At 43.0% G+C, this 22390-nt stretch overlaps 1 protein-coding gene across 3 annotated transcripts in view; it reads left to right on the forward strand.

Moving 5' to 3' along the window:
- Positions 1 to 22390, forward strand: part of LOC309542698 (kelch domain-containing protein 3-like) — a 66960-nt gene that overhangs the window by 13883 nt on the left and 30687 nt on the right. For all 3 annotated transcript variants that reach the window (XM_082241604.1, XM_082241606.1, XM_082241605.1), the window contains exons 7-12: positions 1704 to 1850; positions 2875 to 2926; positions 11728 to 11828; positions 13538 to 13623; positions 15794 to 15875; positions 20421 to 20506. In XM_082241604.1, coding sequence (XP_082097730.1) covers positions 1704 to 1850; positions 2875 to 2926; positions 11728 to 11828; positions 13538 to 13623; positions 15794 to 15875; positions 20421 to 20506 — 554 coding nt within the window. The remainder of the gene's footprint in view (positions 1 to 1703; positions 1851 to 2874; positions 2927 to 11727; positions 11829 to 13537; positions 13624 to 15793; positions 15876 to 20420; positions 20507 to 22390) is intronic.

Consider the following 22390-nt stretch of genomic DNA (forward strand, 5'->3'; position numbering starts at 1 on the left):
CCTCGCTCCCCACTCCTACAATGTGCTCTACGTGGGGCTACCTTTGAAGGTAACCCAGAAACTACAACTAAAGAATGCGGCAGCTAGACTGGTGACTGGGAGTAGTCGCCGAGACGACATAGCACTGGTCCTGAAAGACTCCCAGTACGTTTTCAAGCATAATTCAAAGTGTTGGTGCTGACCTTTAAAGCCCTAATCGGCCTCGGCCCAGTAGACCTGAAGGGGCGTCTCCACCCCCATCATTCAGCCAGGACACTGAGGTCCCGCTCCAAGGGCCTTCTGGCGGTTCCCTCCCTGCGAGAAGTGAGGTTATCTACTTGCACTTTGTGCTTTCAAACTGCTAGGTCGGCAGGAGCAGGGACCGAACAACAGGAGCTCACCCCGTTGCAGGGATTCAAACCGCCGACCTTCTGATCGGCAAGCCCTAGGCTCTGTGGCTTAACCCACAGCCTATTTTACAATCATTTTGACATTTCAAAATTTGACTTCCTTCCCCCCTCTTTCTGCAGTTCCTTCAATTTATTTTTTTAATATCATCTGCATATCCAAATGAACTTAATTTACTCATTTATTCATCTTCTTTAAGTATATACTATTATAAAACTGCAGATTATTACAATAAACCTGCCAATGTCTTTATCTGTTTATAATTTATCTGTAAATATTCATAAACCATTTCAATTCTTTTGTAAAAATAATAATAATGTTAGCTTGATTTCTTATTCTTCTGGTAAGTTTCGCCAATTCTGCATATTCCACAAGTTTTTGTATCCATTCTTCCTTTGCTGTGACTTCTGCTTCTTTCCATTTTGGAGCGAATAACATTATTGCCGCTGCAGTAGCATACATGAATAATTTCTATGTATTTTCGATTGTTCTGTCCCTATAATTCCCAAAAGAAAAGTTTCTGGTGTTGTTGTTTTTTTACAAAGGTTATTTTAAACATCCTTTTTATTTCATTATATACCATTTCCCAGTAAGCTTTAACCTGACTACAAGACCACCACATACTACAACACACACCTTTTTGCATCTGATTGCACATCTGAGTACAGCGGTACCTCGGATTACATACACTTCAGGTTACATACACTTCAGGTTACATACGCTTCAGGTTACAAACTCTGCTAACCCAGAAATAGTACCTCGGGTTAAGAACTTTGCTTCAGGATGAGAAGAGAAATCGTGTTCCAGTGGCAGGAGGCCCCATTAGCTAAAGTGGTTCTTCAGGTTAAGAACAGTTTCAGGTTAAGAACGGACCTCCAGAACGAATTAAGTACTTAATCCGAGGTACCACTATATATATAGTACGGTACTGAAAGCTAATACCCAATTTGTGAGCTATTTTGCTGAAATATGCATGAGAGAAGTAGTGGAATAGATGTCATAATTTCATGGCAAAACAGATAGTAAATTCTCAATGATTTAGCAAAATACAGAAGAAGTAAAAACTATTTTTTAAAAATACAAAGAGACAGCTTTTTTAAAAAAAGAAACAGTTCAGATAAAATAGCCATTTAAAAACCGAAAGCCTTCCTGAAAAGGCAAGGTTTTTGCCAACTTTTGAAATTGGCCGCACAGCTAGCCTCTTTGAGACAGGTTTCAGTATTTTGTAGAACAAGCAGAGTGAGAAAGTGAATTCCTTCCTCCCCCAGCCCACTCTAGGATAAGAGACTAATTTACTGTTATTTCCTTATCTTAAGGTTCCTTAATGTGGCAGAAAGTTGCAGCCACTGGCATCGCACCTCAGACTCTCAATCACAGTTCAGCTGCAGTTGGAGAAAACATCTACGTATATGGGGGTACACTATGTGGAAAAGCTGTTGATGACCTGCACGTGTTCAACACGGGTGAGTAGAACCAAATCTCCTTTAAGAAATTTGGTTTCGTATGTGGTCAATCAATCCACAATCATGCAATAGTGCAGACTATAGCCATAAGTGCAAATAGAGCTTACTTGATTCTAGGGTTCTTTCTTGCTCTTCAGCATAAAACCCTAGGTCTGGTTAAAATAATATAAATATATATTTCTAAAAATCAGTTAAGATAATTTACATCAGAAAAATAGGGAGGGTCCTAAAAATTTAAATATCTCTGGTGTCAGAGGTCAGGGTGAAGAGGTGAAGAGCTGTATTGTCGGTATAATATATAGAAGCGCTCCTTGATTTCTCTTTGTTGTTATTTGCTACATCGTTTCCTCCATCTTTTATGATGATCCAAATCTTTTACCATTGTAAAATTCACCCTTAAACTACAAGTGATATTCCAATCCTACTAGCGATTTTAACTGTTTACAATGGTCTTTAAGATAAGTTATAAATTTTCCCCATTCCTTATTAACATTTTGGTCTTCCCAATTTTTGATTCTCTCGGTCATTTTAGCCTTTTCAGCATAGTCCATCAACTTGATTTGCCATTTTTCTCTGGTAGGAACTTTATCTTCTTTCCATCTCTGGGCCAATAACATCTGTGCAGCTGTGGTTGCATACATAGATAGTCTTTTCTGCTCCCTTGGGATTTCGGCACGCAGAGAAGGCACTCTTTTTGAGGGCACACACCTTTTTATGTCGGTAACTGTGGATTAAAAAGTACATAGACTCACCTTCACTCATATGGGTCCCTGTTTTGATAGGAAAAAAATAATATTAAACTGCAGAGGTAGCCAGTGTGTTTGGGTTCCAATTTCCATTAGCCCCAGTCAGCAAGGCCAATGACCAGGAATTATGCGAACTGGAGTCCAGAATACCTAAGGGCCACTATTTTTGCCTCCCACCCACTGTTATATGGAATGCCATTCTGCCACTTTTGTTGCATTTTTTGTCATAACGTCCTGAAGTACCTTTTGCTATTGTGACAGTTTATGTTATCTTTCAGTGTCCCAAAGCTGGACCCCAGTCAAAACCTCTGGTTCAACCCCTGGTGCCAGGTTAGTTGCTGATTTTTTAAAATATTTTTAATTTTTAGGTTAGTTGCTTGTTAACACTAGAGTTGAACTGGAATAAGAAAAGCAGAAGTAAAAGATAGTTTAGTCATGTTATCCGCCAGAGAAACTGCTGATGAAGGTGGAATAATATTTGAAGTGTAAGGACCATCCCTCCACCATTCGTGTGACCTTGCCATTCATATACAGTGGTGCCCCGCAAGACGAATGCCTCGCAAGACGGAAAACTCGCTAGACAAAAGAGTTTTCCGTTTTGGAGGTGCTTCGCAAAACGAATCTCCTATGGGCTTGCTTCGCAAGATGAAAATGTCTTGCGAGTTCCTGCGGTTTTTTTCCCTTCCCCCTTTTCTAAGCCGCTAAGCCGCTTATCAGCTGATCCAATAAGATAAGCCGCTAAAAGCCGCTAATAGCGCTAATAGCGCTAATCCGCTAATCTGTCAATGGGCTTGCTTCGCAAGACGAAGAAACCGCTAGACGAAGAGAATCACAGAACGGATTCTTTTCGTCTTGCGAGGCACCACTGTATACAGAAGAAGAGTAAAGGAAGGTCTTGCATTAATAGTACAAAGGGAATATTCCGTGCTATTTTGGAGGGGATGCCAGGAAATAGGAAATTATGTTCACATGTGGTGGGGGTGTAAATCTGTACAATTTTTTTGGCAAAGGGTGTTTAAGGAGATAACAGAAATCACTGGATTAAAGCTGACTGAAAGTCCAGAGGTACAGTAGCAATTTTATCAATTTACGATGGGGTAGAAGGTTCGCAGGCAATGAAGGACTTCCTCACAAATTTATTGGCAGCTGCACGCATTATTATAGCAAGGAATTGGAAGGGGCAAGCAGAATATAAAATGGAAGAATGGTATAAAGCAATGGCGGCGGAAGTCTCTCCAGCTCCTGATGTAGGGTGCCGAAGGGCGGGGCGAACTGTCTGATGGAACATGCACAGCGCCCGTACAGACTGTGCATGCGCGGCGCACATGCAGACGGTGCACGTGTAGCAGGCCGAACAGACGCCGCACGCACCCTCAACTGCTCTACACCTGGGGGAAGGCAGCGGGCCATCTTGTGACCCCCCCAGGGTAGCACCAAGGGTGGACCGCCCCCCCTTCATATGCGCCTGGCATAAAGAGGTGTGGTATATAACTGTTAATGATAAATGAACATGTGTCATTAAGGTTAGATGGGGAATATGCAGGAGAAATTATTCTGAGGAGATATGGACGGTGTTTGTAGAATTTGTACTGTTGAAACAGAAGGGGGTCAAACTATCTCAAGAGGTGTTGAAATTTTGGGAGGTTTGGATAGTTACAATGGAATGGTCTTGGTGGTGGGGTGCATATTTTTATTCTTACTTATTTATTATTATTACTTTGTTAAAATAATAATAATAATAAAATTAATTCTGCCCTTGCAACTTACTTAGCATGAGGATAGAGGCCATAAAAATGAGTAAGCAAGTCTGTGGGGACTTGTTTTCTGGGTTCTGGGGTGGGGTAAAGCAGAGTAAGACCCACTTATTGTCTGAACCAAAGATCGTTTCAGGAAGCCATGACTTTCTTCTATGCATAGGCAAAAGGCCCTAGGAGCTGAAAAGATGCTGGCCAAACATTCTTGAATACAGTGGTCATTCTTCTTATCATAAAAAGTTGATCCCTATATATTCTTTTCCTGACAAAGGGGAGAGCTCTGTTAATGGTGGCACCAAATGGATTCTGAGAAAATGCCCTCCTTTGCCATTCCAAATAAACAAGGAAACAAGAGAATTTAATTATCTCTGTGACCCATTGAAGCTTGAGCTGGAACAGCGCATAATTTTTGTTTAATTGGGAGTGAAATATTCAACCATACCGGTAATGGGATCTGAATGCTGCCTTTATGACCTAGTCAACACTTTGTGCCATGTCATGAATGGATGTGAATTTTATTGCCTGGCTAAATATTGCCGAGTCTTTCTTTGAAGGAGAGGAGAAATAGCTTAAAAGGAAAACGGGGACACTTGACGGGTCTTCAACTAGTTCTACAGGGAGTTTGATACAATTGTGAGGGTTTGACTTTGGGGGAGGCTAATAGTGTATAATTTCCTTTGATTCCTGGCCATCTATGCATTTGTACTGCTTCTGGGCATAAAATGGGAAGGGGAAGAAACCAAATATACCACTTTGAGGTCCTTGGAGGAAACTTGGGTTAAAAATGTAATAATAAGTAAAAAATAAACTGTGAGACCTCCGGGTGTAGGGCGGTATATAAATTCAATAAATAAATAAAAATGAAATGAAATGAAATGGCACATTTTGCTCCTCAAGTGCTCGGCTGAGAATAATTGCTGCTCAACTCAGATGTTTGCTTAACTATATTAAAGGAGTCTTGTTCCCAAAATGGTTTTTTTCCTTCACTGGATCCATTCTCTCTTCCACTAGTACCACCATAACTGGAATAGCTAAGACCGGTTTATGAAAAATTATTCTTTGCTCGCTCACTCAGAGCGCAGTGAGGAACGCTTTGTTCATTAATAACGCTCTGGAGAATGCCCAGGAACCTGAACGTGACAAATTGCCGCCAACCTAAAATCATTAGGCAACACAATGCACTAGCACAAAACACAAGCATGACAAATTAGTGGCGATTTTTCCTCAGCCTCCATGAATTCTGATACTCATGCCAGGCAGGCAAAAGGAAGTACCGTATTTTTTGAACCATAACACTCACTTTTTTCCTCCTAAAAAGTAAGGGGAAATGTCTGTGTGTGTTATGGAGGGAATGCCTACGGGTGGCATGCCTACGGATTTTCCTCCTCTAAAAACTACGTGAGTGTTATGGTCGGGTGCGTGTTATAGAGCGAAAAATACGGGTAAGCCCCATTGAACTTCACAGGGCTCACTTCTGAGTAGATAAGATTAGCAGGGTTGGGGAACCCTTTTCAGACCCCGGCTTCTTCCACTATGGGCAACACTGAGGGGGCCAAATTCCTGTGGTGGGTGGGACCAGAAGGAAAAGTAGGAGGAGCAAATAATGTAGATATTAACTTTGTGCAGTAGGTAAGCTTCTACACGCACAAACAACCACAGAAGTACTGTTTTGGGGGGACAGGGGGCGGGTGGGTATGGAGGACTCCCTGGTCCTGAATGGGGTAACTGTGCCCCTGAAGGACCAGGTGCGCAGCCTGGGAGTCATTTTGGACTCACAGCTGCCCATAGAGGCGCAGGTCAATTCTGTGTCCAGGGCAGCTGTTTACCAGCTCCATCTGGTACGCAAGCTGAGACCCTACCTGCCCACAGACTGTCTCTCCAGAGTGGTGCATGCTCTAGTTATCTCCCGCTTGGACTACTGCAATGCGCTCCACATGGGACTACCTTTGAGGGTGACCCAGAAACTGCAACTAATCCAGAATGTGGCAGCTAGACTGGTGACTGGGAGTGGCCGCCGAGACCATATAACACCAGTCCTGAAAGACCTACATTGGCTCCCAGTACGTTTCTGGGCACAATTCAAAGTGTTGGTGCTGACCTTTAAAGCCCTAAATGGCCTTGGCCCAGTATACCTGAAGGAGCGTCTCCACCCCCATCGTTCAGCCCAGACACTGAGGTCCAGCTCCGAGGGCCTTCTGTTCGTTCCCTCCCTGTGAGAAGTGGAGTTACAGTGCCTTCTCAGTAGTAGTGCCTGCCCTATGGAATGCCCTCCCACTAGATGTCAAAGAAATAAACAATTATCTGACTTCTAGAAGACATCTGAAGGCAGCCCTGTTTAGGGAAACTTTTAATATTTGATGAATTATTGTATTTTAATATTTTGCTGGAAGCCACCCAGAGTGACTGGGGAAACCCAACCAGATGGGTGGGGTATAAATAAATTATCATCATCATCATCATCATCACCATCACCATCATCTCTGTCCTGCAGCCAGACAAGCAAAAGGCATTACAGTGGTACCTCAGGTTACATACGCTTCAGGTTACAGATTCCGCTAACCCAGAAATAGTACCTCGGGTTAAGAACTTTGCTTCAGGATGAGAACAGAAATTGTGTAGCAGTGGCGCTGTGGCAGCTAGAGGCCCCATTAGCTAAAGTGGTGCTTCAGGTTAAGAACAGTTTCAGGTTAAGTACGGACCTCCGGAATGAATTAAGTACTTAACCTGAGGTACCACAGTATCAGAGTTTGAGGGATGCATTCCAGCCAGCCAAAGGATGCAAGAAGGATGCAAAGCACTGGGGATGTGGTATAGAGTTTGGGGGCCAGATAGAGCGACTTGGAGGGCCACATTTACCCTCCCCACCAGGCCTGCTCAGGCCCTGGTGTACAGCATTGAGCTGTAAGACTTTTGAACGGATATCCAGTTAAATCTGGGCGTAGGTAGCCCACACCAGAGTTCAAGCTAACTGTCATAGTGTTACTTTGTCCATCAGCGAGTGACAAAGTCTCATCACTGTCACAATTCATGAAGTTGGGCTATCAATACAAAGGCAGATGCGTCAGATTTCAGACACTATGACTTGTGCTAGATATTGATACGACTGCTACCAGAACGCTTCACAGCAGAAATCTTTGGGCTGCGTTTATAAATAAATGACAATTAAGTAGCTTTGGATGAAATTCTGCCTTGGCATAAGCTAGCGCAAACACATTATTATGCCTTGCCTTTGCCAAGATTGATTTTGTGTTTTTTTCTGTTACTAAACTACTGTAATAAACATAATAAGTTTAAGGAATCGACAAATGTAGTTCCCAGCATAAAAATAATGAGTATTGTTCCAGTTGTATAATCACATTCCTTATGAGCTGGGCAACGAAACAGTTATTGTGATGGAACAAATTATTCAGTATATTTGTATTTACTACAAGGAAAGCAATAATTTGATCATGGGAGGAAGTGGTGCCTTTTGCTCAAACAAGATTCCTCCCCTCACACGCATACATTTTTACCAATTCCCTGTTCCTACTTCAACTCACCCCACATCCCATCCCATCCCAACTGTTTTCATTTTCGTTACGTATTTTGTGGTTTTATATCTTGATTATATTCCGTGAACCCCCATGAGACCCCCCGGGTATAGGGCAGTATATAAATTCAATAAATAATAATAATAGCCTTATTACACTTCAGCTCACTTGCCTTAGGAGACTTGGTGCTCCTTCAAAATGCAATTATTATTTATTTACAGTAAGGGAACTTGTATACACATTCAGGTCTTTGATATTTGAAAATGTGGCAACAATGCAATCCTGTACAGGTCTACTCCTATGTAAGTCCCACTAAGTTCCATGAGGGTTACTTCCAGGTTTACCTATACAGTACTACCTCTGGATACGAATGGGATCCATTCCGGAGCCCTGTTCACATCCTGAAGTAAACATAACATACGACTGCGCATGTGCGCAGGTCGTGTTTCGTCGCTTCTGCGCATGCGCGTGACGTCATTTTGAGCATCTGCGCATGCGCGAGCGGCAAAACCCGGACGTAACGTGCTCCGTTACTTCCGGGTTGCCGCAGAGCGCAACCCAAAAATACTTAACCTGAAGCTACTTCAACCCGAGGTATGACTGTATAGGATTGCATACAAAATAGGCTTTCTGCAGAATATTAATGTCTCCGTACGTGTGGCAATGCAACCAGGAAGCAATGTGTTACTGGCACCTCAAACAACTATTTGACAGGTGTATCATATAATAAGTTTCATTGTCCCCATTGCTTTTCATAGCACTATTCAGGGGTGGGAATTGGCATAGCAGGTGGGCACAGTCATGGGTTGTTGGTGCTGCTTTTATTGGGAATTAGTGGGGCTTAGAGGCCAACTACAGCACAGCTGGCTAACCTAGGGCATTTCAGACATTATTGGACTACAAATCCCTGAGCATTGACTGTGTAATAATAATAATAATAATTTATTATTTATACCCCGCCCATCTAGCTGGGTTTCCCCAGCCACTCTGGGCGGCTTCCACAGAAACCAAAAATACACTAAAATCATACATTAAAAGCTTCCCGAAACAGGGCTGCCTTAAGATGTCTCCTGAATGTCAGGTAGTTGTTTATCGCCTTGACATCTGCTGGAAGGGTGTTCCACAGGGAAGGCGCCACTACCGAGAAGGCCCTCTGCCTGGTTCCCTGTAGCTTTGCTTCTCGCAATGAGGGAACCGCCAGAAGGCCCTCGGCGCTGGACCTCAGTGTCCGGGCAGAACAATGGGGGTGGAGACACTCCTTCAGGTATACTGGGCCGAGGCCATGTTGGCTGAGCTTCAGAGGTGGTGCTGCTGGGACAGGAGAGAGAAGGTTGAGCCATGAAACACAAACAGGGAATGAGGGAGAGGAGCAAGAGGCAGCAGGTATTTGGGAGGAAAGGAATGAGCATATACAGTGGTACCTTGGTTCTCAAACGCCTTGGTACTCAAATAACTTGGAACCCAAACGCTGCAAACCCTTCCGGGTATGTGTTCTGGTTTGCAAACTGTTTTTGGAAGCTGAACGTGCTCCATTTTGAGTGTTACGCTTCTGTTTTGAGTGTTACGCTGAGGTCTGTCTGTTTTTGCTATTTATTTTGCGTTTTTGTTTTTGCGGCTCTTTTTGTTTTGTTTTTGTGACTGTGTGGAACCCAGTTCAGCTGCTGATGGAATGATTGTGTGACTGTAGTATATTGTTTATTGCTTTCATTTTATGGATCACTGGTCTCGTTAGATAGTAAAATTCATGTTAAATTGCTGTTTCAGGGGTTGTTTTTAAAAGTCTGGGATGGATGAATCTATTTTGCATTACTTTCTATGGGAAAACGTGCCATGGTTTTGGAATGGACTTCTGGAATGGATTAAGCTTGAGAACCAAGGTGCCATTGTATTTGGGAGGAAAGGACTGAGCATATAGTGAGTAGACTGGGAAGGGGGCAGTTCAGGAACAGGACGTGTTGCCAAAACACAGAAAATGCACCACCAGAAAAGAGGATAGAAGAAGGCACCGATTTGCACAAAATCCTGCATCGGTTTTGATGCATAGATGCAGATTTAGAAATCATTCTGATTTAGTGAAGGGGGAAGATGACCAGTAAGAAACAGAAGAGGAGACATGGCTGAGGGTAAGCCAGTGTGACGCATGGCTACCTAAGAAGGAAACAACTGACAGTCCACATAAACTCCTGGTCTTCTCGCTCAACTCCTTAGCAGGTACTTGATATAGCTGTGCACTTGAAAACCCTTAGAGTTAATTCAGAGGGTCTGGATGGTAGAGAGCAGAAGGGATCAGCAAAATGGTAAGAGAGAGAGCACTTGACCTCTGCAGACCTGCCGCCAGAGGAGATGACAGTGGTGAGTTTTGATAGCAGTTATTTCATGAAAAGCACACTTGCTGCTGTATAGACGCAACCCTCAGGGCTTCCGAGAGTGCAGGTCTAGAGGAGTGGCTAAGTGACTGAGCGGCATGCTTCAGGAAGAACGGCGGGAGAGCACTGTTGCTCTCGTATTCTGCTGCTTGGCTTCCCAGAGGCATCTAGCTTAGGGTTACCAGACATCCCTGGTTCCGCAAATATGTCACCAGACAAATTCTGTCCCCGGAATGTCCCCAGATTTGCAAATCTGTCCCCGGGAAACGTGGCAGCGGCAGCCTCAGCAGCCCGGAGCCAGCCTGGTAGTGCAGTTGGCTCTGGCTGGCTTCAGGAGCTGCTTGCTGCTCGCTGCTCGCTGCTCGCTGCCGGAAGTCCCCATATGATGTGTTTTGCACAAGACGCATCATATGGGGAACTTCCGGGGGGCAAACTGGCGGGCACCACGGAGGGTGCCACTGCCAAAGGAGAACCGGGGACGTCCGGCGGTACAGACCTTCTGCCCTTTTCCCCCTTTGTTTTGACTGATCGGCGGAGGCTCGGGAGTTGTTAGTGAGTGGCCGTTGCCCAATTTTTTAAAAAACTCTGTGCATTTATGTTTCACAGGGTGCGAAAGGAGGGCTTTGCACCTTTATACAATATGCATGTGTGCTTGGGCCTACGGTCTTTTGCCTTACCATCCCCGTTACTGACTCCCTGTTGCTACTCAGCTTAAAAAAAGGGGGTCCCTGGATTCATTTTTTAAAAATCTGGTAACCATAATGTAGCTGGCTACTGCGTTCTCTCTGTCTCTGTCTCTGTCTCCATCTCTTTCTGCTTTCCTCTACATACAGGGGAAAGGCGGAGGACCCAGAACAAAGGTGTGCCTGCCCTTATATAGACATTTTAAATTGCCCGCCCTGGAGCCCAAGACCACCCCCAGAAAGATCATACATACATCACAGAAGGGAGGTAGCCCAAGGCTACCCCCCAGATACATCATACTTACATCACAGAAAAGGCAGTCTACAACAGAAACCTGAGTGCATTGTTTATCTCCTGTCTGGCAAGTTACCTGATTGCCTTATCTGGGTTTTGGTCTTTTGTTGTTATAACTACTTAATTCCTGAATCTAGGTCACAGCTCACAGGCTCACACCCTCTTCATAACTTGAATGTGCCCTGAAGACAGGATTTGTGAGGAAAGAGACAATGGGGAAGACCTTGCAGAGAACTATTTGAGGACAATTTGTTCGGGACCCTTCTGTGGGGTTTCAAACATGTGGTTTATATATGCAGTTATGAGCATTTAATTTTTTTATATATGACCTTAAATTCTTATAACAGCAGCAATGGCATCTTGCAGAATACACCTGCCCCCTGCCAAAGAGAACAGTTGGGGGGGGCAACCTTATATACTTTTGATTTCCATGGCATTTCTAATTCTGTCTGAGTGAGCTGTGAGGCACACTGTTAAATACAAATGATGTTTTAACTTTTCAGATCAGGCCATGCTTTTGCAACGATCGGAGAAATCATCTATATGTTTGGAGGATGTTCCGACGAAGATGAATATTGCACTGATCTGTTTGCACTGGACACAGGTGTCTTTCATTATTACAGATCATTTCCCTCACTGTATGAATAACTGGGGTGTTGGTTTTTTTTTTGGGGGGGGTACAAATAGATGAAAGCCAATGCAACAACACTGTACCACTTTTGTTTGTAACTCAGTACAAACCTCTGAGAAAATCAGAGCCAGACTTCAGATGGATCTTTACTCATGATAATCAGCTTTGAACACACTATAAACCAGGGGAAAAAACACAATTTATGGAGATATAAGTAAAAACATGCATTCTGTATCATTATTCAGTAAGAAGTTTGCCTGCTCCCAGTTTCCACTTTTCTGCAAAGGCACTCGGATAACTGATAAGCACTGGGGCATTTGACACTTAATTGTATCGAAATTGTATTATACAATTAATGCAATTAAACTGTATTAAAAATTTAGTGAATCCAGGCCAAATTAATTACACTTCTGTAAAAAGTTACTTACAGCTAGTCTGTCCTATTGATTATAATGGGAACTAAGTATTATTAACTTGGTTTCGATTCCTTAAGAACTCAAGAGTTCTTAAAGAGTTCCCTTATGTATAACTACACCATTTCCTGTTGGCTCACTGGCCATCTCCCAAAAAAAGCCATGTTGGGTCCTCGGCTTCCACAGAGCTCAGTTCTTCATGATGTCAAATGCTGTGAAATTCTTCATTGCGGTTTTATACCACCCTGACCCTCACTGACTGATGTTGTCAGGACACTGGCTTTTTCAATGCTTTGCTTTCAAAGATGGTACCGTGTTGCCAGGAAACATTCCAAAAACTAGTCCTTTCTCAGATTGCCTAAAAATAGCTCTGAAATCTTCTCCCTTAATAATGTCAGCCGTTACTAGGCTGACGGTTGCTTCACAAGCCTGCAGTCTCTAATCAAATGCTCCAAAATTTGTGGGCGTAAAATTAGATAATGCAGCTTAAGAGTACAATGAGAGATGCAGTGAGACTGAGGGTACGTTCTGTCATATGTGGTGGACCTGAAAAAGGGTAAAAGAGTATTGGGAAATAATTCGTAATGAATTGAAAAAGATGTTTAAAAGTACTTTCCCCAAAAAGCCAGAGTCCTTATTGATGGGGATAATTCAGACGGAAAGTCCCAGGTTAGTCCAAAAATGGAAAATGAGTGAGGTCCCAACTAAAGAAGAATAGTAACTTAAGTTGACAGAATATGCACAGCTTGCAGATTTAACATATAGAACAAGAAGAACCTACGTTTAAAGAAGATTGGCAAATGTTTATTGAATATATGGGGGGGAATTGTGTATATTTGAAAATGAGGGCAGCATTAAGACAGATTCAACAGCATAAATATGTTTTGATGGATGTAATAATAGAATACTGAATGGTTCAGTTTATATAAAATATGCAGGGATTTATGTTATGCAAAATGAACCATGGAAAGAGTAGAAGGGAAGGCATTGATATTTTAAGGTTGTTTAAATGAATATTCTAAAATGTAAAACATAAAATGCAATAAAAATTATACCAAAAAAGTGCTGTTAGGAATGCTTAGAATTCCCTATTTAGTTATTTGGCTGCCCAATAAGTTCCAGTCGGGGACGATGGGAGGTTAGTTCTGTTTTTATAAGAATAAATGGATGGAAATATCGAAGGCCATGAACTGCATTCCCTGATGCAAAAAAAACCCCAGGATGCAATGCAGGTTCTATTTGCTTGTTTTCTTCTCTCCTCTTCCCAAGTATTGTTAACATGGCAGAAGTGTGACGTCAAGGGAGAAAAGCCCATCGGAAGGACGCAGCACACATTTACAGCTCACCATGATAAGGTAAAAGCCGGTCAGTTTCAATCTTCTGTTTCAAATGATGTTACCTATTGAGGTCCCCAAGCCACCCCCCTAAATAAATCACAATTCACACAGAATTTTTGTTTAAGGGTTTTGGCATAATTTGGGCCACAACTTTATTAAAATGCCCAGGGACAGAACTGACTTCCGGATTCCAGCGAAAACCAGTAAGGGGTTTGCCATCTTTTAGTCCGTATCCCTGGCAAGGGGCTAGGGCCATGCATGCCCCTGGGAGCATGCGGGGAGGGGTGACGGTATGGTGCCCAGCCCCATTCACTCCCCTCTGAATAATAATTTTCTTATTTATACCCTGTCCATCTGGCTGGGTTTCCCCAGCCACTCTAGGTGGCTTACAGCACATAAAAATTTGTAAAATGTACATAGTTGTCATACACAGGTGACTGCAATTATTTATCTGTGTGTGTGTGTGTGTGTGTGTGTGTGTGTGTGTGTATACACACACACACAGTGGTACCTCAGGTTACAAACACCTCGGGTTACAAACACTTTGGGTTACAGACTCCGCTAACCCAGAAGTAGTACCTCAGGTTAAGAACTTTACCTCAGGATGAGAACAGAAATTGCGCTGCGGTGGCAGCGCGAAGCCCCATTAGCTAAAGTGGTACCTCAGGTTAAGAATGGTTTCAGGTTGAGAACAGACCTCTGGAACAAATTAAGTTCGTAACCAGAGGTACCACTGTAAATATAAATACAGGGCTCATCCACACTTCCGCATGTGCTGTGCCTAGAAAGCACAGTCCTGGCAGTTTCCTGCTTGACCCACGCTTTCTAAGCATGGGTACGAGGAGTTTTCCCCCTTGCCCCATTCCTTTCCAAGGGATAACCTGCTCTTTCGTGGTATATCAGAACAAATGGCAATCTAGGGTAAACCCAAATTCCTGTTAGTTCTGATTGAGCACCAAAGAGCAGTTGTTGTTGTTTTCTTCCATCCCCATCCTTCCTCATTGCGCTTTGAAATTCAGTGGTGCTTAGTTATGCGGAATATCACCATGTCTATGCAGAAAAGCCTCCCTATTGGTTTGCCAGGCCACACCTGTCATTGGGAGTCCTCTGAAATGCAAGGCAAGGCAAGTTGGCCGCAGTCCAATCAATCCCAGAGTGTTTTAGCAGATTGTTAATTAGCAGAAGCCGGCCATTTCCAAGGCAACCAGCAGTATTGGTCTGCATGTGTCCTCAGATGTTTCATTGAGGTGTGTAGGGTGAGACAAAGGATTACAGCAGACGTCCAAACATCAACAATGAGAAGGAATCAAGGGATCCCCTGAGTCTACTTTGTAGGATGGAAGTTGTTCATAGCCATCTGCGTTTTCTAATGGTAACTCAGATTAGCAGATAGCTGCTTCTCTGCCCCCAGCAAAAGTGGGCAAATATATGTGTTTGGGAATTATAGGGACAGAACTACGTAAATTGTATAGAAATTTATTTATGTATGCTACTACAGCAGCGAGAATGCTACTTGCCCAAAAGTGGAAAGAATCAGAAGTCCCACCAAAGGAGGAATAGATCCAAAAATTATAGAATATGCAGAAATGGCGAAATTTGCCAGAAGAATAAGAAATCAAGATAACAAACTTTTTATAAAAGAATGGAAATGGTTTATGGAATATTTACAGATAAATTGCAAACCAATAAAAGCATTGGCAGAATTATCGTAATAACCTGCAGTTTCATAGAAGTATATATTTAAAGTAGATAATTAAATGAGCAAATTAAATGAATTTGGATATGCAGAAGATATTTTATAAAAAATATATATTAAGAAACTGCAGAAAGAGGGGGAAGGAAGTCAAACTTCGAAATGTTAAATTGATTGTGAAACTAATGAAATGTATAAACTTAAAAAGTATAAATAAAAACTTTTTTTTAAAGTGGACAAATAACGTTACCAATAAAGTTCAGCATAGGTATTAATGTCAAGCCTCTGCAAGACATTTGGCAGGAACAGTTTACTGTTACAAAAAAATGGACTTTCTGACTATTCATTGAAAGAAGGCCTTTAATGAGACATGGAAAAAACCCCAACTCCAGTAACTATATTTTTGTGTGGATGTTGCCGTAGAGAAGGACAAAGCAAAGATAAAGCTGAGTTATTTATTACTTTTGCTACAGTTTCTTTTGTTCTTCCTTTCAGGACATTTATTTGTTTGGAGGAACTTCCAAGTCTGAAGATGGGAGTCAAATACCAAGGAATGATATTATGAAATTAAGTTTAGGTGAGATAGGGGAGCAGTGGAAGAACGGGTGGATTAGATAACATTGTCCATCATTGCCTGTTTGAAAGTTACTGATTTTTGAGGTGCATTTCTGCTATTCTATTTGAATACTGCCTTTATCTCTATACTTCAAAACACACCGAGTTGTTTCCATTTCAGCTGATCCATTTGTCTGTTGGTTATCCCTTATAATGTTTTTTTCTTTGAATCTGCGCTTCTTTGTTCCCACTTCTGGGGGGGGGGGGAATGTAGCAACCAAAAATAGTTCCTCCAGCAAAATTCACTGTGCATTTATAACTTCAGGGTAGTTTCTGATTATTGTTCTTAATTTATCATGTCGCAGGGAAGAGGGGGGAACAATTCAAGAGTCTTGTGGCACCTTAAAGACTAACATATTTGTTGTGACAGAAGCTTTTCTGGGCAGGAAGTGCTTAGCAAGTGCTTACATGTTACTGCTGAAAATTGTGTGTGTGTGTGTGTGTGTGTGTGAGAGAGAGAGAGAGAGAGAGAGAGAGAGAGAGAGAGAGAGAGAGACCTGGTTCACATAATCAGAGACAGCCTTAGTATTATGCAGAATGAGGCAGCCACCTGCGACAGCGATGTCTAGAAGTTATTTAATCCACTATTGTTGCATTGTTATTTTTACTGCCAGAGAGTGCTTATGGGAGTTACTGCCTTTGGCACCAGAATAACTTGGGAAAACAAAGATCGACACAAGGACAAGAGAGAAAACAGTTGTTTCTCTCAAAAAGTGCCAAATTTATTTATTGGTACCAGATGCGTTTCGGAAACAATTCTTCCCTTCTTCAGAGACTGATCTAAGAACTATGATACATACGCTTTACAGGTTGTGTCATTAACCTGCCACTTTAAAAATGACTGGAGAACAAAGAAAGCAAATATCTTTTTGAGGATAATTGTTTCATCCGCGTTTGAACTCCAAACATCCGTTTCACACATCGGAATGAAAATATTTTTTGCCGTCGAAACCGCATACTGTAGCAAAAAGGCTCCGAGGAGTCTAAACCACAAGAACCTCTCAAGTTTAAAAGGGAAAAAAAGACTTCTTCACTTAGGAACTCCTTGTGTCAACACTAGAACGTATTCCCAAACTTTCCTTGTGTTGTAAATAAAATCTGCCCTTTTTCTCTTATGGGGTATCCAAGAGCCCGTATAGAGTCCTTACGTGGGTTCCCTATTGGTAGGAGAAAATAACAGAGGCCAACCAGAGAATATTGAGGAGCAAAGCAGCTAGTAAGCCTGATCTTTATCGATCTGTTGCAACCATAGCTGTCAACTTACAGATTTGAAAATAAGGGACCAACAGCCTTGAAAATAAGGGACCAGCAGCCGACATAAGGGACCTGCAGCCTCACCTGTTCCAGGCACTCCAGCCTTCCTGTCCTCCTGCAGTCTGGTCAAACTCATGCTGGTAGCTTCGAGAACACTGTCCAACCAACTTTGTAACCAGAGGTTCAACTGAATAGAATCTGAATCACATGCACCACAAGGCCTATGCAGCCTCAACTTAAGACGGCTCCCTGGTCTGGCTTTGCACTGCAAAGTTTGCAGCAGCACGTGCAACAAAATGGCGTCCAGCATTCAAAAACCTCCTCAGCTTGCATTGACTAGCCACACACAAGGCATGCAAGCTCCACCCCCCCAGTCGTTCTTAGACTTCTTATTGGGTGAGCAACACAGCCAAACAACACAGCTGGAGCCTCCCTCCTCCCTGGCCGGCAGGGAGGGAGGGAGAGGAGCTGCTTCCTTTGAAATTTAAGGGACATCATTTAAGGGACATTTAAGGGACATCCATCAATAAGGGACAGCAGCGGGACATGGCGCTGGAATAAGGGACTGTCCCTTCAAATAAGGGACACTTGACAGCTATTGTTGCAACAGGGTGCTCCCCTCACACGCAGGAGAAGGAGGAGGCCCAGAACCAAGGTGTGCCTGCCCTTATATAGACATTTTAAATTCCCTGCCCTGGAGCTCAAGACCACCCCTCCATACATCATTAAATACATCACAGAAGGGGTGTAACCCAAGACCACCACCCCTCAAACATCATACCTACATCACAGAAAAGACGGTCTACAACAGAAATTTGAATGTTGTTGTTTTTCCTGTCTGCCAGGTTATCTGATAACGCCTTATCTGACTCCATTTCCTGGTGGTCTTTTCTTGGTAGTCTGTCACCGTTTGAAATGGTGATGACTAAATTCCTGTAACAAGGAAGGTTTTTTTTACCTCCTCCCTCCTTGCAGAGAAACATTTGGTCAGCTTGGGAGTCAAAATGGTTTCAGGACTGTCTTCCTGTGCTGCTTCAGACATGTGGTTTATATATTTATGTACGTGTTTGCTTGGTACATTTATGAGCATTTAATATATAAGACCTTAAAATTCTTATTACACTTGTATTTGTATGAACAAGACACAAGGCTAAACAGAAGGGGAGCAAATTACTGGCTGGTCAGCCTGGACAGCTCAGTTGTTTGCCAAGGTTGCAGGTTTGATTCCAGTATGGGGCAGCTGCGTAGTCCTGGATTGCAGGGGGTTGGACTAAATCAAGCACACCCAACTCTCTAAAGACTGCAATCTACTCCCAGTATAATAAAACTGGCAGTGATCTACCCATTGTCATTGCCTATACTTGTTGAGCTTTTTTTAGGAACGATTGACCAGAGTTGTTGAGCTGTTTGGGAAGAGGATTGCATGAAATCGCTTGCCCAACAGTCCACTGCCCTCCCTCCTCCCCCCACTCTGTCTCAGACACAGGGAATAAAACCTTTCACAACAGCGCCAGTGGTGGCAATGGGATGTAGTGCCGGGGCGGGGCGTGTCACAATCGCTCAAGAGCAACTGGATGATCACTGCTTTAACTACCGCAATCAACCGGGAGCACCATGGCGATTTACCTGTCGATCACGGTCGACCAGTTGGACATTGTTGGACTAGATGATCCTCAGGGTCTCTTCCAACTCTACAGTTCTGTGATTCGAGGTCTCACATACTCCTTCCTGGTGGATGGACTTGGCTAGGTGGCTTCCAAAGCTGGTAGAAACCATGCTTCCTACTTGGAGCACCTTGGAGGAAAGATAGAAATGTAATAAAGCGGGTTCTCCTTCACGGAGAGCACGTGTTGCGGTGGGGGCAACCATGACATCCCCTGTTGCTGGGCGGGTTAGTATGGATAGCCACAAATTTGATTAAGGCACCTCCAATTGTTGCTGGGGAGAATTTAATGTTGCAAAATTGTTTGATTGATGGAGGTGCTATTTATTCCCTGTTGAGCTGCCTCTTTTCGCTGCGCGCATCAGATCACCCACCCACCCTCCCTTTATTTAGGGTTTGTTGGTGCTGACCTTGCTTTGCCTGTCCTGGGGTCATCTGCTTTGGGGGCAGGGGCCTGGTAGGAATTTTTACCATTTGGCTGATTGGCTGGTGCTGTTTGGTTTTTTGCCTACTGCATAGCAAACCGTCACAACTTGTAAGGTTGTGGTTAGGCACTGGTTAATTTTGGTTGGGGGAGGGGATGTGGTTGGCTGTGCCTGCCCCTCCAATGCTGCTGCTGCTGCTGCAAAGGTATTCCATTAAAGGAATCCAGGGGCTCACCATGCTCTTGTCCGAACCCCTATCAAGGGGGCTAGGGCCACTCAAGAGCCCCTGGGAGCATTTGGGGAGAGGTGTGAGCTTGGCGCCCAGCTCTATTCTCTCCCCAAAAATGTTTACCCTTACTGACTTCTGCAGGTTGTGGTTGTCGGTCTGCTTTCGGTGTGTATTGTGTATCTCCGGGCAAGCCACGTTTTAGACATTTTCAACAAAATAAAAGATTGCCCAGGATTTTAACTGATTTTATACCTATTGTTGGTGGGGTTTTTTGTTTGTTTCTTTGTTTTTTACTGTTGCTATGATAATTGCTTTTGTTTCTGATGCTTTTGATCTGTTTTATATTTGTTTTATGGCTCTCTTTTGTGGGCTATCGTGAAAATCTAGATTAATAATACTAATAAAAATTGTGAGTGATCTAAATGATCAATGACTTAGATCAAGGGGTCAAAATAATGTACTATGTGATTCTTGTTCTCAGCACTCGTAAAGCGTTTTGAGAGAACTGACAAATGCAAGATAGTTTATATAGTGCCAGGTTTATTGCAGTACAGTTGGCTTTCCCCTTCTATTCCTGAATCTAGCCTATTTAGATTGAAGTTGTGGCTGGCTTTAGTAATTTTGAATTCAGTAACTGCACTCTGTAAAAAAAAGAGGCAATAATCTCTCTCCTAGGATCTTTCTTTTTCCACTACCCAAGTACAAATGGAGGATTAACTCATTTCTGTTACAGATCCCTTGTAGCTTTTCTTACTCCTTTTCTCTCTCTAGCATGTCTTACAACAATTGTACAAAGCTCAGGCATTCAGAGGTTTCTCAGTACTATATTTATAGCACTGAGAGCACCTTCGGCATAATCCACGGGAAAGAATCATTGTTTAGATTATTGTCAGCGAGTTTGCTTTCATTATTATTATTTTCTTTTGTGCCATTCAGCACGGATGAAATGGAAGATGCCACTCTACGTAGGAATCCCCCCTGCTTGCAGACGGAACCATGTGGCGTTTATTCTTCATAGCCATGTAAGTGAAAATCATTTTGAAGCCAGGAGCCTGCTATTCTTCGAATTTTACTGCATTTCAGCCTCTCTCAGTGGACGGATCCATAGAGCTTTTCCATGTTTCGAAAGAATGCAGAATACAAGACAGCACTTAATAATATGCTGAGCTTTGAAATGGAAACAGGTAATGGGGACTGCTAGATCACTCTCAGAAAGTGAGACCGGGTGTATCATATGGGTTTAGTGATTAAGGCTGCAACCCAAATCCTACCTACCTGGGAGTAAGCCCCATTAAATTCAATATTCCTGTCATCTTTTCTCTTTTCAGAGAATCAGCTGTGGGGGATGGGAGCGATCAAGATCAAGGGTGGGATGAGGGAAGTTGACTTGTGCCCAGGGCCGGATTTAGGTTTGATGAGGCCCTAAGCTACTGAAGGTAATGGGGCCCTTTATATGTCCAGCTGTCCTTTGTCAACAACAAATTGTTGCTGTTTTTTGTGTTGAATATATGCTATGTGGTTATTTATGGACCTGATAGGTATCTAAAGCCATTTGCACATGCAGAATGTAGGCACCCTATATATAGAAATGAGCAAACCAGTGATATTTTAGGGTTTGGGCTAGCAAGCAGGGCCCGTTACTTACATCATAGTAGCCTACACAACACAAAACACTGTTACTGTATGTAGGTTTTATTTTATATGTTTTTTACCTTATATTTTGGAAATGTACATCCAGGTGTTTTTTTTCTTTAATTTTTTTGGGAGCCCCCAAGAGAGTGGGGCCCTAAGCTATAGCTTGTTTAGCTTATACGTAAAGCCGGCACTGCATGTGCCCTGGGTGGCAGGTTAAAAAAGGACCCCTGACAGTTAAGTCCAGTCGCAGACGACTCTAGGGTTGCAGCACTCATCTCGCTTTACAGGCCAAGGGAGCTGGCGTTTGTCCACAGACAGTTTTTCCAGATCATGTGGCCAGCATGACTGAGCCACTTCTGGCGTAACCAGAGCAGTGTATGGAAACACCATTTACCTTCCCACCAGAGTAGTACCTATTTATCTACTTACATTTTTGGCGTGCTTTTGAACGGCTAGATTGGCAGGAGCAGGGACCGAGCAACGGAAGCTCACCCCGTCGCGGGGATTCAAACCACCGACCTTCTGATCGGCAAGCCCAAGGGGCTCAGTGGTTTAGACCACAGCACCACCCGTGTCCCTCTGGGTGGCAGGTTAGGAGGGTGCAAATGGGTGCAACGTGGAAGAGAGAATAGAAAAGAAATTAATGGGACAGAGTTCCTAATTCGCCCTAACCTTCCCCTGTATTGCAGTCCTGATCTGACTTCCACCCCCATTTTGTTCAAAACAAAATAATACTAGGAATTCCAATAAGGTCATCCATAGATAGCAATTATTGAATGTTAGCTATATTCTTATATGTGTTCTGATCATTTGGGAGTATTTAGCTAGGTACTTTCACTGTTTCCTGTTTCCTGTCATCCTATCTGCTTTGGGAGAGTCAAAGGCAAGGTCTGTTGGTTACTGGGATGGTAGAGGGATTTACTAATATTGAGAACTGAATATTGGGAGTGTGAGGGATGCCTGGATCCTGGCCTGAGCACTGCAGTCAAAGCCAGATCCATTAAAAAGCAAAAGTGACTGGTCAGTGCTTGTAACCCCAAATTTATGAAGGGTATTAGATTGAGGAAGACAGTCTTATCCTATCATATTTCTGAAAGGTTCAAGAGTTGCTGCTGCTGTTTTTGTTCTTCAGAAAGCAATAAGCAGGCACAGCCCTTCCCCATTAGACAATGTCAGGATTTGGGGTGGAGGAGTATATAACTTACAGGGCCCAAGCAAAGATAGCAAAATTTATAAGCTGCATCCATTTTCCAGTGCTTGTTAGTCATACC

This window comes from Podarcis vaucheri (assembly GCF_965113315.1).
Source record: "Podarcis vaucheri genome assembly, chromosome: 11".
In the NCBI taxonomy this organism is placed as follows: Eukaryota; Metazoa; Chordata; class Lepidosauria; order Squamata; family Lacertidae; genus Podarcis; species Podarcis vaucheri.